Source organism: Triticum urartu, chromosome 2A, assembly GCF_056163025.1.
Source record: "Triticum urartu cultivar PI428250 chromosome 2A, HENAU_Tu73, whole genome shotgun sequence".
NCBI classification, from domain to species: Eukaryota; Viridiplantae; Streptophyta; class Magnoliopsida; order Poales; family Poaceae; genus Triticum; species Triticum urartu.
This window is the reverse complement of record NC_141874.1, coordinates 38,251,050-38,268,539: the sequence shown is the minus strand read 5'-3', so window position 1 is coordinate 38,268,539 and position 17,490 is coordinate 38,251,050. Positions and strand designations below refer to the sequence as shown.

Genomic DNA, 17,490 nt, shown 5'->3' with positions numbered 1-17,490 from the left:
AGTAATAGAACAACCGTTAATTTTTCACCGGCAGCTTACAAAATAAGCACACTGCAACTCAGTTCAGAAAGTGCAAAGTAATTCTATATCTCTTGATAATTTAATTTTTGAAAGAAGATAATCAAAAAGAGAAGGCGAGAAAGCTTGTGAGTGATCCCTAACTAAAAATGTGAAGATGGATAAGAGTAGGCACCGCTTGGCCCCGGCTTCATGTCGACCACCGCCGCAAGTCCCTCTACAGGAGCTCCGGACGCCATGGGGCAGAAGGACACCCACGACGCCTGGGGGAGTAACCCGAGAAGGGGGAGACAGCCGATGACGAGTTTCTGATGCAGGCTCAGCTGCAACAGTCGATCGACGGGGCTGTTGGTACCATGGATGGCCGGTTCAACAGAGCAAAAAGGCAAAACTCTTCAGGGCTTGGTCTCTTTCAGCATTCTTGCGACAGTAAAAGCAGCAAACTGCAAGCACTTGAAATTCTCTAGCATAAAACCATAACGGCCTGAACAGATTATAAAATGCAAACGCTGAATCAGTTACACAAGGAAGCTCTGAACAACTATGTGGCATAACACTGGAAGCACTTGAAATAATGTAGCGCAAAACCGCAATTACTTTGAACTGATTACACAAGGAATGATTGAACTGATTGCACAAGGCAAACATTACACAAGCATAGCATTGAACTGATTCCCAGATTAAAAGTAGGCAAGTACCAAGTAGGCAACATAATTTAAAAGTAGGCAAGTAGGCCTTCAGCCTATCGAAACATGGACTTGACCCACTGACAACACGATCTGGTATATGCTTTCGTCTCGAATAATTCAGCAGATGCACTACTTGGTATGTTCATCTTCAGCGATCAGGCTTAAATAGGAGGCTGGCGCTCACGGTTCAGATCACAAATAGATGTGTACCAAATTAAGGTGTCAGCTCATTTCGCCCAAACATGCATCCTAGTAGCAAACACCTAAAACCCTTGTAAAGTTACCGTGCAGACCACCACCATTAGTGAGCGCAACAGTAGAAATCATATTTACCACAAGGTTTGTGAACGCAAGCTTATCTTAGCTATAAAGCCTCGAATTCTCCATTTCCCCCACCAACAACAACCAGGCACATATTTAGCACAAATTTTGTGATGTAACATCACAGAGTCAACTTGCTACATGAATGACATGGACTGTGGATACTAGCTGCTGCCGACTCGATCTGGTAAGGTTAAAGTACCAGTAGTCCTCTACAAGAGGAATAGCTACAAATTAACCTTACAGCAATTCATCGTAGTAGATATGGTCAAAAGGGTCAGCACACGTAGACTCAGATGCTAGTCGGATGTTATAAACTGGACCTCCACTTTTGGTGATTGTGCTCTTGTAGACTTGAAGCTCACAATCTCCGTTGGCCCATTTTGCGCAAGTCAGAGGCTTGAGTGTGGCTTTCACATCAACCCCCGAAGTTAAGAACTTATACGACACCATAATCACCATCTTCTCTAGCATTTCAGCTCTCTCGGCGATGAACTTGAGGAACACAACTTCATTTCTTGACCCTTGCAACTCATAGAAAACCACCTTCTTCATATTCTTCCGGATACATGTAATGGGACCACCCTCTAGCCAGAAGTTGGCACTCACCTTACCAGTGGGATCCTCATAAACCCTTGCAGACTGAAACAACAAAAAACACATGCGTAGTTCAGCTAGCAGTTAATCGAAACATGCACCTCCCTCCATCCCAAAAATAAGTGTCGCTGGTTCCCTCCGTCCCAAAATAAGTGTCGCTGGTTTAGTAGAAAGTTTACAACTTGCGACACTTATTTTGGGATGGAGGGAGTATAAATATAGATAGTGGTAATGAAAAATGGTCTTTGAAGCAAACCGGGATTAACTATTGTACCTGGATATATAGTGTCTCAACGTTGGGAAAACATCTAAGGAAATTAGGCACTTTCTTGAGCTCATTGCGGACACTCGGCACACTGGCACTGGTGCTCACCTTAGTCCCAGCGTGCAATACAAGTGTGCAAATGCAATGCCGCTAATTAAGATAAGGGAGCCATGCTTCGGTACACCCCCCCCCCCCCCTTCACAAACCGTATAAGGGTAGTATAGTCATTTGACCATAACGTATACACACCTCCATATGTGAGGCGTATGAGCTGTTTGTAGACGTACATAGCAGATCCGCCAGCCTATCAGACAACTGGAGCACGTCCCCCCTCCATCCTGGCCCTGGCCCATTTATTAATTTATTATTATTTTAAGCTTCAAAAACTAAGTGGGTGAGGCAGTATCGAACACCCAACCTCTTGGTTTATCACTACCTACAGTAACCAACTAGGACAGCGCACTGGATTCTTCTTTTATTCGTCCTTTTTTTAAGGGATTCTTTTATTCGTCTTGTTGGGTATCTTATCAGTCTGTTTTTCTTTTTTGCCTTTTTTTTCTTTGGTTTATTTTTATTTATTTATTCTTATTTTTCTATTTTCTTTTTTCATTTTCTTAAATTCATGAACATTTTTTAAATCCCTGAACTTATCCTTTAAATCTGTGATCTTTTTTCATATAAATGAATATTTTTCAATATCGCAAACTTTTATCAATTTCAAGATTTTTTTTCTAATTTGTTTTTAACTTTTTTACTAATTATTTAACCTTTTTTCAAGTCGATGAAATTTTTGGAATTTCACAAAATTTTATCAAATTCGTGAACTTTGTTTTGTCAAAATTGTGAACTTATTTTATTTTGCGATTTTTTTTCAAATTTGTAAACTTTTTTATCAAATTATTAACCTTTTTCAAACCGATGAACTTTTTTCAATTCCACAAACTTTTGTCACACCAGGAAGCTTGGATTGCACGTCTCAGCTGACACATGTAATCATATATAGGATAACCTTCCCTAAAAATAATAGTTTAACCCTTTTGAAAATTTGAAATTTCACACGAAGTGTATAGTACCTAATTCTTGGCATACATAATTTGAAATATCATTTATCGTAAATCAATATTCCTTTCACGTACATTTCACCCAAACAATTTGAATACCTTCTTTACTCAAGAAAACAATATGAATACTCTTTTTATCGCATCAGCCAAATTTAGAGTGCATGCTTTCTAATATGCTATCTATTTAGGAATAGACATAGTAGTTCATAACCAGGCTGATAGCAAGTCCATCACCCAATTCTCCTCTACTGAAGCAAGGTTACTTGCAAATTGCAATGCAACATGTACTGGTACGTGAACGGTTGGATGAACTCGCATGACCTGACTCAAGCAGAAACAGGGAAAAAAGAATCAGAGATTCATCTGAAAGTTCTAAGAAAACAATAGCACCCCAAAGACCATGTGCAACGAAGGGTGTTCAGGTAGGGTGAGAAAGATCCTTTTGAAAGTACGTTGATTTTCGACATCCGTAGAATGGCTCCAATTTTTTTCCACCAACTTCTATGATAAATTCAAGGCATCGTGCCAAATTGTTTGGATTTTTAACAAGTTTTGCATTTTCTAGAGTTTTCTCGGTGAAAAAAAGCTGATAAATGGGCGGACGTGTCACAACGTGCAAACGGTGTCGGAAGTTGTTCAAACCTGGCATTGATGTTTCATATATCCGTGTCAAGCTGTTGCAAGAAGTTGGGGTTATTCATCCATAGAAAAAAAACACCTATTGAGAGGAGTGGGCTAGACTAGGCCAAACGGGTGCATCGCTGAGCATGTAATTTCTAATTAAGAATGCCTCTGTTATTTCCAATTTTTGGCATTATCAATCAACATGAACATTCTCCTATATCCTAACAATCTATTGAAATTAGTGAACAATTATGGAATTTCAAATTGTGTATGAAAATTTTATAAACTTAAACACTTTTTCTAAAATTGTGGACAAATTCCCAACAATTGATATTATCCACAAATTGCAAACATTTCTTAAATTTGTGAACAAAAATGTAAACGTGAATAGTGTTTTTAATTTCAGAATATTTTTAAAAATTGAGAACAATTTTTGAAAATATGAACATTTTTGGCATTACAAAAATATTTCAAATTTTTAGATAGGTTTCAAAAAGGAGAAAAACAAATTAAGGAAAAAAGAAAAACTAAAAAGAGAAAAGAAAAAAAAGCTTATGTTTTAGCCCAACTAGGCAATGCATCTTTCCTGTCGCGTGCCTGTTGGGCCTGCCGAGGCATTCATGGATTTGAAAAAAATCATGAATTTTAAAAACAGATGCTCACGAATTTGAAAAAAATCCCGGGCATTGGAAAATGTTCATAAAGTTCAAAATAGTACTTGGATGTGTAAAAACGTTCACAGATTTGAAAACAAAGTTCACGATATTAAAATAATATTTCTGCATTTGAAAAGTTCATGGATTTAAGAGAAGGTTCGCGATTTAGAAACCGTTTGTGATTTTTTAAAGAGAATTAAGATCAAAATAAAATTGAAAAATAAAAAGGAAAATGGGACAAACAAAACCCCCCAAAAAAGAAACCACAATTTTTTTAAAAAAAATCATGTTTCGAAAGATGTTCAGAAATTGTTTGTGTTTCAAAATTTTGTTCATTTTCAAAGTAAAATTGCTCAAATTTCGTTCACAAATTCCAAAACTATTCGGCATTTTAAAATTGTTCACATTTTTTAATAATAAAAGTTTCAGATTTTTTCAGAAAATATTTCATATATATGTACGCTAGTGTGTTTTCTTTTATATTTCTCGCTAGAACGTAACACAAGCAGTGGTTGGTTGAAGTGGCTATCGGCATGTGTCGTTTAGTGGGAGGCCTTGGGTTCAAATCCTCATAATCTTAACCTTTTCCCTATAGTTTTAGGGTTGCGCTTATATTTGAACACCCTAGCTTAATGGGTCGGCCCAGCACCTGTGCAATTTGTATACGACAGACGTAGACGTACTTTAACAAAAGACCAGCTGCTTAAAAAAACGTTAAGAAAAGACCATCCTGCCCTTTGTTATGAAGGGGTATGAAATAATCTGAGCCCTTGATGACATTGGCATATGTATGTTATTGTTGACAAATGCATACATGTGAACTAGAGTCTAGTGTGCTGCACACCTTGATGACGGTGTTGCTAATCTCCAAGTCATGCTGTCCTGGCTGAAAGTATCCAAGAACACGCAGCTTGGGTGCATGGCCAATCTTGATCCTGGAACACTTGGTTGACTCATCCCATGTTGTCCACTCCAAGAGCTTCTCCAGGCGAGGGGCGTCCACCACCATGACCTCCTCCAAGATGCAAAAGCACAACTGAAGGCACCGCACGCTCTGGCTGACAAGGCGGAGGCGCACTCCGGTCTGTGACCCAATGATGGTGAGGATCTCCAGGGCGGGGCTTCGGTCGAGCAGGAAGGCAAGGTTGCGGTCCTCCATGACGACGACGCAGAGGGCGAGCTCCCAGAGGTTGGGGAAGGCGGCGGAGCGCGGGATGGCGGCCGTTTCCGGGAGCCTCCAGAAGCCAAGGAAGAGGCGGGTGAGGGTGGCGCAGTGGAAGAGCGTGGCGGGCAGGCGGAGGTCGAGCGGCCACGGGCGATTGATAAAGGCGAGCTCTTGGATGCCCTTGGCGGCGAGGATGTCGAGCCACCGGGAGATCATGCCCCGGTGCGCGTCCATGGCGCTGCAGGTGAGGTGGACACAGCGGAAGGGGCCCGGGTGCGCCGCGAGCACGCCTGTGACCACGTCCGCGACGCCGGGCGAGTCCTCGCCGAAGGCGGGCCGCCCTCTCGGGAGGAAGTGGGTGTTGTCGAGGACGAGGTGCACGGAGCGCCAGAAGGGGGCGCCAGCGCGAGGCGAGCACCGCGGTGCAAGCGGCGTCCGCGTCGGGGATGCGGGAGACGATGCCACGGAGGACCTGGTCGGGGAGGAGGCTGATGCGGTCGGCGCCGCCGGGAACCCAGGTCGTGCTAGCGAGCGAGAGGGGGGCGGCGGGGGAGACGGGCGGTTGGGGGAGGAGGGCGTCATAGACGACCGTTGCCATGATCTCCATGCTGAGCCGGAGCGTTCCGGGCTCCAGCCCGTCGCGCTCGTGGGCGGCCTCCGCCTGCTCCATGCTGAAGCCGATTAGCGGCCCCGGTCCGCGGCTGCCGCCGGCGAGCGGCGGCGAGGGTTTCGGTGTGCCATCGTCGGAGAATTGGGGGAGTGAAAACTAAGAGCATCTCCAGCCGCGCCCCCAGAACGGCCTCCCCAGGTGATTTTTTTGCACCGGCGCCGAAAAAACGGCCAGTCGCGTCCCAGGAGCCTGTTTTTCGCCGGCTTGGGCCAAAATCAGCGCCGGCGAACCCAGGCCGAACCTGACACGCCGGGGGGGGGGGCCAGGGCGAGTGTTTTGGCGCGAAACAGCCGCGGGCCCACCGAGTCAGCAAGACAGCCGCTTTGTCGACCTCATCGCCTCAGTTCCCACGGGAATCAATGCGAAGGCTGCCGCGCTGCAGCCTCCATTGATGCCTCACGGGCGGTGCAGTGAAGACGTCGCCGACGCGCGCCCCGCCCGCATGCGCCACGCATCCGCCCTCATGCTGCCCCCGGCCACCCCGTTTCGGCTATAAAAGGCGCCCCTCCCCGCCGGTGAGCACAACAGCCTCCCCCTCTACCTCGAGTGAAAGCCTTTTCCCCGCTGGTGAGCTCTCCCACCACTCCCCTGCCCGCCGACGAGCGAAACCATGGCGGAGAGATACGCAGGCGACGGCGCAGCGGCGAATGGCTTCGGCCGCCGACACCTCCAAGAGTCGGAGGCGCGCCTTCTGTACAAGGCCGGGTACCCGGCGCCCCCCGACATGCGCGTGCCTGGTTCGTGCAGACTGAGCGCGCGCCGGCGGCGTCCCGGTGCCGCCGGTGCCCGAAGGGGCCGCACGGCGGGCGGAGATCACCTGCATCCGCTCCTCATTGACAGAGGAGCAGCGGAACGAGCCGAGGTACGCGCGCGACAGCGAGACGCTGTGGACGATGTACTTCCAGCGCCGCCGCGAGGAGCAGATCGCCTCCGTCAACGACATCATCCCCCGCGGCCGCCTCAACTCCGAAGGACGGCGCGAGTGGTGGGGCGTCCCCGGCCGCACACTCGACGCCGTCCTCGACCACATCGAGACCAGCAATGTGCCGTGGCTGGAGTGCCCGATGCGGCCCACCTTCTCTCGCCGCCGCGGCAGTTCCTGGATGCCACGGCGAATGGAGCCCGGGTCGTCCTCGTCGTCGGGCTCCGGCTCGCCGGCCCTCCGCCCCGTCAAGGCCGAGCCGGAGGAGACACCGCTCGGGCGTCGTGCTCGCAGCGGCGCCCTCGTCATCAACGAGCCCTCGCCTGTGATGGCACCGACGAGGCGCTCCCTCCGCCTGGTCCGGCCGAAGCCCGAGCCGGATATGCTCCCCGTGAAGTCGGAGCATGCCGGCATGGTAGGCCCCGACGATGAGTCCGCCCTCAAATGGGCGAGGGAGCACTATGTCCGCGAGCAGGTGTGCCGCCAGCGTTGGGCGTACCTGAAGACCCAGGCCCGTAGCCGCGCCGAGGAGGGCGGTGTTATCATCATCGACAGCGAGGGCGAGGGCGAGGTCGGGCCGTCAAGCGCTGTCGGCGACCCCGGCGAGGGATGCAGCAGGTACGCCGCACGCGAGGTGCGCGACGACGACGACGACGGCAGCGGCGACTACACTCGCTTCTATAGGCTTCTCGGCATGTAGACGGCGGCGGGGCGATGGTGGCGGCAATGGCTAGGCTTTTTAGTTTGTTTTTAAGTTAGTTCATGCATGTTTTTAAGTTTTTGTACAAATTTTGTCGAAAATTGGCCGAGTTCATGCAAAAGTCGCCGAGTTTGCAAAAAAATTGAAACGAACTTCGCCCAATCCGCGACGACCGTGGGCGCGTGACTGGGAGCGAACCGAACCCTAGAGGGCGATCTACCGCCGGCTCGCCCCCAGGCCGCTCTTTTTGGGCGCCCTGGGGGGCTGAACGGCTGGAGATGCTCTGAGGAGTGGTGGGGACTGGGAGTGTGCTCCTGTTTTATTTATTTTTTAGAATCAGTGGGCTCCTTCTTAGGGTTCGGCATGTGCTGTTGGGCTGGGCCAAATGAATGTTGGAAGCAGAAGCAGCTTGGAGCTTTGGACAACTATTTACAGCTCTGTAACATGTGGGCATCACATCCATCTCAAAAAGAACCCCTAAAATACCATCTCAAAAATAAAAAAAGGCCTAAAAAATCTCAAAAAGAAAAAGGAAAAAAGTCTCACTTCCATCTTCTGAAAATAATCTCCAAATGAAAACTTTTCTCAAAAGAAAAAAAAAGTATCACTTTCATCTTCCAAAAATAATATCCAACAAAAATAAAAAATTTCTAGCCACGGCCAACCAGCATGCGCCACATGGGCATGCTGGTTGGCCGCCTTCTCCCGCACGTTAACGTGTTTAATTTGAGTATAGACATGCTTATATGCTAATTTAAATAATGTAGTCATGCTTGTGGTAATTTTGTAACAGATTGGTTTAATCGATTTAGGCTAGTCTGAGTTTAGGTCTTGCTATGTTACTCGTGCATTAATTTGAATGCTGATTGTGCCTATGCCAACTTGAATGGGAGCATGCACTTATAGCCCTTTTGAATTATGGAACAGAGGGAGCAGTTCTGACCCAATTCATGTCAACTTTGTCGAACCCTTGAGGCTAAAAAATAACTTTGTCGACCCTTTTCGCATGCGTTTGCTTTAGAGATTTATTGCAGTTTATCGACACGTGATTTTGATGAGGCAATTCATACATATATATGCTGGTACCATTTCTTCGTTTTTACCACACTAGTGTTTTCAAAGCAAAGGCCAGTAGGCTCCGGTTCAAGAATGCCTTACTATAATGATTATTCTTCCCAATTTTACAAATCAATTCTCTCTACAGATCCATCATCGTACCTTTTACAGGATCATACATACATATTGGGAACAAAATATGTATGACAACAAAATACAAGAGGGTAGGGGATCAGAGCTATTGTATCTATGAACATATAATCATATTCATCCTCTCAAGAAAGTAAAAACAAAACAAAATGGTTATATTCTACAGAAGAAAAAAATGAGGGTTAGAAAACAACAGAAAGGGTTGTTGTTAGGCATGATCAGAAATGGGAAGGAAAAACGATCATTATTATTGGAGATTTAATCTATGGAGAGTAGATTCTCTACAGATTTTATATACACTGTGTATTTTTTCTATCGATGTGAATGGCTTCAATTCGATAAAAGAATGAAGCAACTATTATGCACGCTTTGTTCTGTGAAGACATCCCCACACTCCTGATTTCAAGTCGATGGCTTGGGACGTCATCACTGGAGAACATGCTCAACAATCATGCTACAATGCAGGCTATAACCACCAGTCAGATGGGGGCGTCTGATCATGTGAAAAGTGTGACAACATCTCTTCTGTATCCCCTAACCATCAACATCCGTGGCACGTTCTCAACGAGCAGATCCATGTATTCCATGTAGCAGTAGGCGGGCTGGTTCAGCGGTGGCGCCGGGAGGCTCACCATCACCACGACGGCCATCCTGGAGTGCCTGAGGATGGTAGCGTTCAGCTTCAGCATGGTGTTGAGGAACTTGTCCACCTTCTGCTCATTAACCACGACCTGCTTGCCGCCCTCCATCAGGGGCCGCCCTTCTCTCTCCGCAGTCTCCTTCATCTCTGAAAGATATACCCTGATTCTGTTCTGTGCGCTTCTGTAAGCTTCTTGAGTGTCATCAATCCTGGAACTGCCGTCCGCATGCGCTTCAAAGGATTTCATGGTGACGACAATAACCTCTGCTCGCATCCTGAGATCATACAGGAACTTCTTGACGTCAGCCTTTAGCTCCTCGGCCTCGGTGTCCTCTTCGGCGATGCAGAAGACCTGGATCTTACAGTCCTCGAAACTGTCCTTGGTTAGTAGGAGCTGAGACAGCAGAAGCATCAGCCCTCCATCTCGCACGATCCAGTATAGGTCGATGGTCCCGTACTGTCTCTGGTACTCGTTGGGCCACTCATCAAGCCCCTTCACTGTGACAACGGCCTTGTTAGCAGTAATGCAATCGTTTATAATGCCGACAAATGTCGATGGTATTTGTGTCAGGTTCTCGCTGCGCCAGATTTCAGGGTAGCGCATCACGACGATGTTTGGCTTCAAGTTTCCCAGGCCCATTGTCTGAACAATGCTGCGAAAACCATCGGACATAGAGGGTGCCACGATAATCTCCGCAACACCCTCACAGCGCTTGTCATCAATATAAGCACTTAGTTTCCTGCAGACTGCCTTTGCATCCTCAGCAGATTCATGATAGTCACCATCAATTATAGAGACGAATATCGACATGCCACGTCCCTTTTTCTTCATGAAATTAGCAAAATCTGCAAGCTTTGGGTGGCATGGGACATCTTCTGGAAGTCTGCCCCAAGGCCGGCAGAATATGAGAGGAATAGGGTACCAATTTTTTGGATGAACTTGATTTGCTGCAACAGACATATGGTCAAAATTAAAAGAATGTTGCTTAGTGTGTTGTGAGGTACGTTTAATTCCGATGTATGATAATAACAGTACCTCCCAGTGATCGAAGACTTCGCAGAGCTAGTTGAAAGTAGGCACTCTTAAATCCATCTCCCCAGTCTCCAGCCTTTCCTTTTAAGCTGACATAGTAGTAGATAAGGCTTGCAAGGGCAAGAGAGACCACAGTAAAAGCCCAAGAGATCATAAACATGATAACTGGAAATTAAGAGGGAGAAATCATCTGTTAACGGTCTGCACCTTTGTAATGTATTCAATATTACAATCTAAGGGTGCAATTTTTTCAGTTATAGAAAAAGAATAAAGTACACAAGAGCTGTAATGCATGTAATTTTAAAAGGTAGCTGGCATCCCTTGACCACAACAAGAAATCTTGGACAAACTAACATACAAGTGTTTAGTAAACATTTTCCATCAACTCATTGTTAGAAAATTATAGTGTCCGTTTCTGTATACGTGTTATAACATGCGATCTTAAATAGATATATTAAAATGGGGAAGCATACCAATGCAAAGCAATGCACCGATGAGAGAAAGGCTCCAATGGTGAAGCTTCCATCGAGGACGCCAACTTGGAGCATCGAGGAGGTCAAGCAGAAAGCAGGAAAGGTTCACACCAGCATAGCACAGAAGGAAAAACATAGTGATAGTGGGTGTAATTAGATCCAAGTTCCCAATCACAACACAACTAATACAGATGAAGCTTGTAAACAGAGTTGCCACGTGTGGCTCAGATCCTTCATAAGCATTAAAACAGTTTAGAACAGGAAGAATGTCATCATTCGCTATTGCCACAAGTAACCTTGGAGCCCCTGTTAGACTCTGCAGCGCTGCACCTAAAGTAGACAAGATAATGCCAATGTGAATTACTGCTGGGGCAGGCCAAGCAACTGTAGCTGTTAGGAGCCTGCATTAACAAAATCGGTGAGCTGAATATACGAGAAAAAGGTAGTGTTACTAACTTACAGCAATCCAAGATGTCAAATGTTACTAAATGCTGAATAGCAGCTTGACAGTGTCACACTAACACAAAAATAACTCTATGTGCTTGCTCACTATGTTGTGTAGAACACCCTATTTTTCATATTGGTTTCAAGCAGTCAGTCATCTTAGGCTTCGATGTTTGGCATGAGCTTAAGTACATTGGTTTTGATTCAATGCTTCCGCCAGGCCATATATTCAGTACATTTGCAGGTACTGTCAGGCGTGCATAAGCAATACTGCAGTAGTGATAGACTATCTTTCTCTCCTTGAGCACCATTACGAGTATGGGAAGTGTCACAATTCCCCACCTTTAGCCACACTCGCTGGGACGCGCAAGTCCTGAATGTTTTTCAATATATGCAGTAGCGCTTGTGTACTGGTTCATGCCATCTTTCAGCGTTAATGCACTTGCTTTTAATTTAGCAACGATCATATGAATCTTATGCTTATGGAGCTATCAAGCTCTCTCTTAAATCTCAAATCGGAGATGCTCTAAAAATGCCCCCATACTGTCACAGCATATCTAACACACTATCAACATCCAGAAATCAGAAGGTTGATGAAGAAAGCTCGGACCTGTCAGTTAGAAGCTCTTGTCTTGTAGCCAAGGCTCCGAACAGAAACACAGACAGTAGATACATCATAGTAGTTAAAAGGGTAGCATATAATGTTCCAATTGGTATTGAACTTTGTGTGTCTTTAAGTGAAGCAGAGCGGTTCGAACCAGCCATGATTCCTGTAACAGCTGGGAAAAAGAGACCTAACAATGTGCTGAAAGACAAATAGCAAACCGATTAGCAGGTGAACACTAAATAGCATATATATACAGAAAGCATGAGAATTAGCAAACTGGAAGGAACTTAAGTATGAGAATTAGCAGTAAGAAAGACGCACTTAAAATCCCAATATATAGACCCATTTGGATCAGGAACTCCAGCATCGTTTGTAGGTTGGTAATCTGCACTCCAGTTGTCAACTAGTGTAGTCGTACTTAATCCAGTGATTCCCTCTACGTAGGAAAAAAATGATTTACAATAAATAAAGAAATAAACACAATCATAAGCAAAGCTACTTACTTGGAGAGTTGGGCCCTGGAGCACTCAAGACACCAATGTAAATGCAGAGTATTGAGAAGAGGACTGGCATTAAGAAAGCAGGGGCAACCTTGTTGATAATTTTGACACCACCAAACACAATAAAACACAACAGTATGGTCACAATGACACCATAGATCTGGAGGTCATGCAAGCTGGGTGTTGATATAGTTATTCCACCGCCTCCATTTGCTGTACCATTGACCACTGTAACCTTCTCTGCATTTGAAAATTGCTAAGAGTTAAATTAAATAAGAAATGATGAAAGATAAAAATTTAGAATAAAAATTGCATACCACTACAGAAGAAAGCATTTGCAAAAGCAATGCTATCATTTCAGAAAATTGTGAGAGGGTTTTCTCGATTAAATAAGCATTTGGTAAGTTTTGTTAGAATTTGGTATAAACTACTTTTACAAGTTTTGTTCTGCATATAGGACCTGTAAAAACAAACCAACATCGACTGCATTGTTTTGAGCTAATAGTAATACAACACCTTGAAAAAATCCAGCAGAAGGAACAGCATCCAAAAAGGTTTCTACAGCTCCCAGCACATACCTGCAACTAGCAATCGTGTGTTAACAACACAACAGCTCATAAACTGATAATGCGTCAGAGAGAGGGAGAAAGCCACGCCAAGAAAGAAATAAAGCATTGAAAGCTGCAATAGTAACACTTGCAATCTCAATAAGCAGAACTGCACAAGCAACAAATGGCAATTCTATCATTTCCTCTTTTGGTCCTACATAGAACGATGAGCTCTCCTAATTAACATACAGGTTTTTTTCTTAAGATTGCATACTAGCATAAAGGTTCAAATCCCACACTGCAATACTGCATAATATCCAAATATAATTGTATAATACTGATATTTTACTGGCTATTCTACCAATATTTGACTCGTTGTACTATACAAATGTATATAACTGCAGAAACAAGAAGAGAGCTATATTCCTGCCCAAGTAGACATAGTAGCAAGTCTAGAATATGATATATAAAACTATTTGGCCAAAAGGAAGTTCCAAGAAAAACAAATTTTACGAAGGACACTGTCAAGTAATCAATCGGCATGCTCTAAGTCTAACGCAGACTTACATAGCTCCAGCAACTGCATTTCCAAGGAAGAAACATAATCCAATACTAACTCCAACTTCTGGACCTAGTGCACGGCCAATTAGATAGTATGGTCCACCACCCTGAAACAAAAAGAAACTTATCTGAATACATCGACGATCTAGCATGTAGCGCAGAAAAATGAGACGTAAACAACAAACTCTCTTGCGATGATTGGCTGAGAAGTCTAACTTGCTGATCTGAACGTAATTGACTGAGAAATACAGAGATTCTAAGTCTGATATTCAAGTAGTAGATGGGCCTCAAGTAGGGATGTAAATGGCCAATAAACGGCACCAGCTAGTCCTGTTTAGTCAGCTTTAGTTAGCTCGATAGTTCATTTTTCCTAGAAAAAACCTTTATTGAACTGTTAGACCCAACTGGACCCGGTTTACATCCCTCGCCCTCAAAGGATATCAAAATATGAATTTGTTTTCCTCAATTTTGAAATTACTGGACTATATTTTACTGTCTACTGGATGGTGATGAGTTTGCCTCTCTATCGTGTTCGACAAACAACAAGAAAAAAATAAAGAAGTTATTTACATAAGAGACATATAGAGCCTTACTCAAGAATCTATCACTTACCTTCATTGCCCCATTTGTTGCAATCGCGCTTAATGATATTGCAGTTAAAAATGTGCATGCACCACATAATGCAACTAAAACAAGGGACTGCCATATGCCTCCCATACCGACGATCCTACAAGGAGAAATGAAAGGTTGTCCTGTTTAATATTCGAATATATGGTTTATCCTAAATCTTTTCTAAAGCTAAGTAAGAAACACAATCAGAGGACGTGTCACGTCTTTATCACCTACTGTTAGATGAGAACCCAATGAACAAGAACGTCTCTCAAACTGGACAAGTCATTTTAAAGAAGTAACCATTGATGGGTGAACTCAAAGCCCCCTTACACATACACAATAGTAAACTCAAAGCCCCCTTACACATACACAATAGTAAACTCAAAGCCCCCTTACACATACACAATAGTATGAATATCAATCAGCAGAATTTACATGTTAAATTCTTATTTAGTTCCAAGAGTACAGGGAGTGGCATTAACGAACTTCAAAATGCCAGTTCTTCAGTACAGTAATATGGAACAATATGAAGTATATCAAGGTCCTCAGATAGGGCAATTCTCTGAGCCAACGGTTCCTAAAGTGGTAATCAATGTTTTGCAATTTTAGAGTAATGTTTCTTAACTTAGTTAAACTATGGAAACAGTGCATTCAATAGTAAATAAATACTCCCTCGGTAGAGTAATATAAGACCTTTTAGATCACTAAACTAGTGATCTAAAAGGTCTTATATTTCTTTACAGAGGGAGTATATGATAAAGTTACATGAAGGCTGTTTACCACAATGGCTATAAAGTATACTAGGGAAAGACAGAAATATGACTTCCACCATAGCATCTTTATGCTGCAGAAACTAACTAGAAAGTAGTGGATAATGGCATAACGCACTGATAAAGAACAGATGCAAAATTTTACCATGTGAAACGTATATAATAGATTATTCCCAATATATTCTGCAAGCACGGCACAAAGACACCCATCAGGGTACCGAGTTTAGGGTCGGTTTCCTGCATAGCAAAAAAAATGAGTGCAACGAACAGTGACGCTTTACCAAAAATAAACTAAAGTAAAATTAAGCAAAGGGACCAAGAGCAATAAAAAAATAGAATAAGTTCGTTTACAAATAAAAATAAACAAAATCAATTACAATTAAATTTGGAAATTGGCCTTGACCTAACAAGCTTGGAAATGGCATTAGATAATTGGACGGGGAACAAACCTGAGCGCGTCCAATGGTAATACCCATATCCTCACTATCTGTAGGACTAGCAGGTGTCTGAGCTGGTTCTTCTGCCATACTGTACAGAATCAGTCAGACGTATGACATGGCCCCAGCTATGTTCAGAGCAAAATTAAACATATATATAGGCTTCTAGTGATTTCCTCAAATATTATATTTTAACGCGCAATAAACACGTGCAGGAAAAAACATTGAAGCTCTAATAAAAAAAATGAAGCAAATCCATGCAGTTAGTGATGGGCTGATGATACCTCTTAAGTCCCAAAATATTAACCAACGAGTCGAAACCAAAGAGTTCAAGCTTTGAATCACTTTGACGTGCACTAGATGTACGGTGCGCATTGGAAGAAGCCACACGCATTCTTGGATCCATACTTCTGTTCCTACCAGGATTAATGGGCCTATAATATGAATAATTAAATGTGTTATTGCTAGCATTTCCGATCAAGAAACTAAAAAATTACTTTCAGAAACAGATAATTCTTCGGGTAGCAGGGAACCAGTAGCTATGGCAGTTGCAACGCTGGGGAAGTGGCACTACTTAAATAGAAGCAACAATAGCAATTCATCCGTTTTGAAATAAATCTACCAGCAACTTCAAGTGGCAACAAACTAAGATATGTTTAAATCTGAACTAACAACACATTAATTATCTGAAGATTCATGGCATCATCAAGTCTTACAATATATACGTGAGTACACGAACCAAAATAAACACTCTACAAGTAATTTTTTTGTCCAAATTTGAACCACCATCTTCCAATCAAAGGAACCCAGAGTTTTCGATCCTGACTACTGCAACGAAGATATTGTCAGCAATGCGATGATCCGCGCAATAAGCCCCTCCCCGGATGCACTGCACAAGACGAACGGCACCCAGAAGACAGAACAGGAACAGAACAGACGCGAAATGCGCGTCGTCCAACCGAATCACCTGGGCGCCGCGGAGGCGTCGGCGGAGGCGCCGGGGTCGAGGGGCGCCATCTGGACGACGGCGGGGTCGTGCGGCTCCACGGGGCGGTAACTCTGCTGCGACGCCTGCGGCACCGGGTCCTCCTCCTCGTCGCCGTCGTCGTCGGCGGCGGCGCCCCGTGGGGCTCCCCTGCTCCCCATCGCCTTGGGATCGATTTCGGATCGTGGCACGCTCGGCTCGACTAGCTGGGCGAGGGCGCGAGTCTAGCTGGGACAGGGCACCTGGTTCCAAATGCAGCAACCCTTTTTTTTTTGCCCCTAGGCAAGAGGATTTTGCAACTGAAATTTGATTCGATCTAGCAAAATCTATGTCCAATATAACTCTCTTTTTTTAACGAGGGAAAATTTGTGTTCATTGTAATTTTTTTTCAAAAAATCCTCCCACCTAATATGATAAGTTGAGTCACTTATTTTGGGACGGGCGGAGTATTAGATGTAATAGTGGTACACATATCCACAGAAATAATAGAAATTTACAACCAGATACATCGACGACTACATGCATCGGTGCGGGTCGAATGTGCACTGCCATCATCGTCCCTCCCTCGTCAGAGCCGAGCAAATCATGTTATGGTTGACATTCGGGAAATCATTATGCTAAACCTTGGAGGACAAGTGTCGCAGAGCACTAGTTGTCGCTGGCGAAGACAAAACGTCGATCTGGAGGACCGTACCTGCAAGCACACCAACGGCCACAAGCGCTAGCCAGATCCAAGCACATCTGCCTGAGATCAATGACGATTGGATTCAAGCACATCCGTCAGAGACCAAAGCCTACATGACCCAATCAAGTCCACAAGAGACACCTCCATGTGCACTTTATCGGCGCTAGACGCAAAACCGAAATGAGGATAGGGCGGTGAGGACACTATTTTAGCTCTAGGATGCCGCCGCCGCCTTGCCGCCTGACTAAAACACCGAGCACTACCGTCACCACAACCATGGCTGGAATGTCGGATGACTCAG

The 17,490-nt window shown here is 44.4% G+C and overlaps 2 protein-coding genes across 4 annotated transcripts; both read right to left on the bottom strand.

Annotated features, from left to right (window-relative positions):
• Nucleotides 1-1,268: 1,268 nt before the first annotated feature.
• Nucleotides 1,269-6,137, bottom strand: LOC147983385 (uncharacterized). Of its 3 annotated transcripts, none has more exons than XM_087539492.1 (4): nucleotides 5,054-6,137; nucleotides 3,252-3,262; nucleotides 1,900-1,998; nucleotides 1,269-1,670 (listed from the first exon to the last, which is right to left on the bottom strand). In XM_087539492.1, the coding sequence occupies exons 1-4, from the start codon at nucleotides 5,976-5,978 to the stop codon at nucleotides 1,269-1,271; spliced, it is 1,437 nt and encodes a 478-aa protein (XP_087395618.1). In that variant the 5' UTR covers nucleotides 5,979-6,137. The 3 variants fall into 3 exon arrangements, with proteins under 3 accessions (XP_087395618.1, XP_087395620.1, XP_087395619.1); XM_087539494.1 differs by lacking the exon at nucleotides 3,252-3,262 and adding an exon at nucleotides 4,855-4,880 and having other exon boundaries at nucleotides 1,900-1,972; nucleotides 5,076-6,036; XM_087539493.1 differs by lacking the exon at nucleotides 3,252-3,262 and having other exon boundaries at nucleotides 1,900-2,012; nucleotides 5,078-6,036.
• A 2,743-nt stretch (nucleotides 6,138-8,880) lies between these two features.
• LOC125540789 (cation-chloride cotransporter 2) lies at nucleotides 8,881-16,746 on the bottom strand. Its single transcript, XM_048704349.2, has 13 exons — nucleotides 16,487-16,746; nucleotides 15,804-15,953; nucleotides 15,532-15,610; nucleotides 15,228-15,319; nucleotides 14,313-14,427; nucleotides 13,707-13,807; nucleotides 13,108-13,169; nucleotides 12,595-12,831; nucleotides 12,413-12,527; nucleotides 12,095-12,289; nucleotides 11,041-11,441; nucleotides 10,571-10,732; nucleotides 8,881-10,482 (listed from the first exon to the last, which is right to left on the bottom strand). Exons 1-13 carry the CDS (start codon nucleotides 16,663-16,665, stop codon nucleotides 9,392-9,394), a joined length of 2,979 nt encoding a protein of 992 aa, XP_048560306.2. The 5' UTR covers nucleotides 16,666-16,746; the 3' UTR covers nucleotides 8,881-9,391.
• Between the last annotated feature and the right edge of the window lie 744 nt (nucleotides 16,747-17,490).

Excerpts from the sequence above, each read along its gene's own strand:
- LOC147983385 (XM_087539492.1), bottom strand. The coding sequence starts at position 5,978 with ATGACGCCCTCCTCCCCCAACCGCCCGTCTCCCCCGCCGCCCCCCTCT. Across the intron at positions 1,671-1,899 it reads TTGAGACACTATATATCCAG|TCTGCAAGGGTTTATGAGGA; the intron begins GTACAATAGTTA and ends TTGTTGTTTCAG.
- LOC125540789 (XM_048704349.2), bottom strand. The coding sequence starts at position 16,665 with ATGGGGAGCAGGGGAGCCCCACGGGGCGCCGCCGCCGACGACGACGGC. Across the intron at positions 12,528-12,594 it reads TCCAGGGCCCAACTCTCCAA|AGGGAATCACTGGATTAAGT; the intron begins GTAAGTAGCTTT and ends TTTCCTACGTAG. Across the intron at positions 10,483-10,570 it reads AAGTCTTCGATCACTGGGAG|CAAATCAAGTTCATCCAAAA; the intron begins GTACTGTTATTA and ends TGTCTGTTGCAG.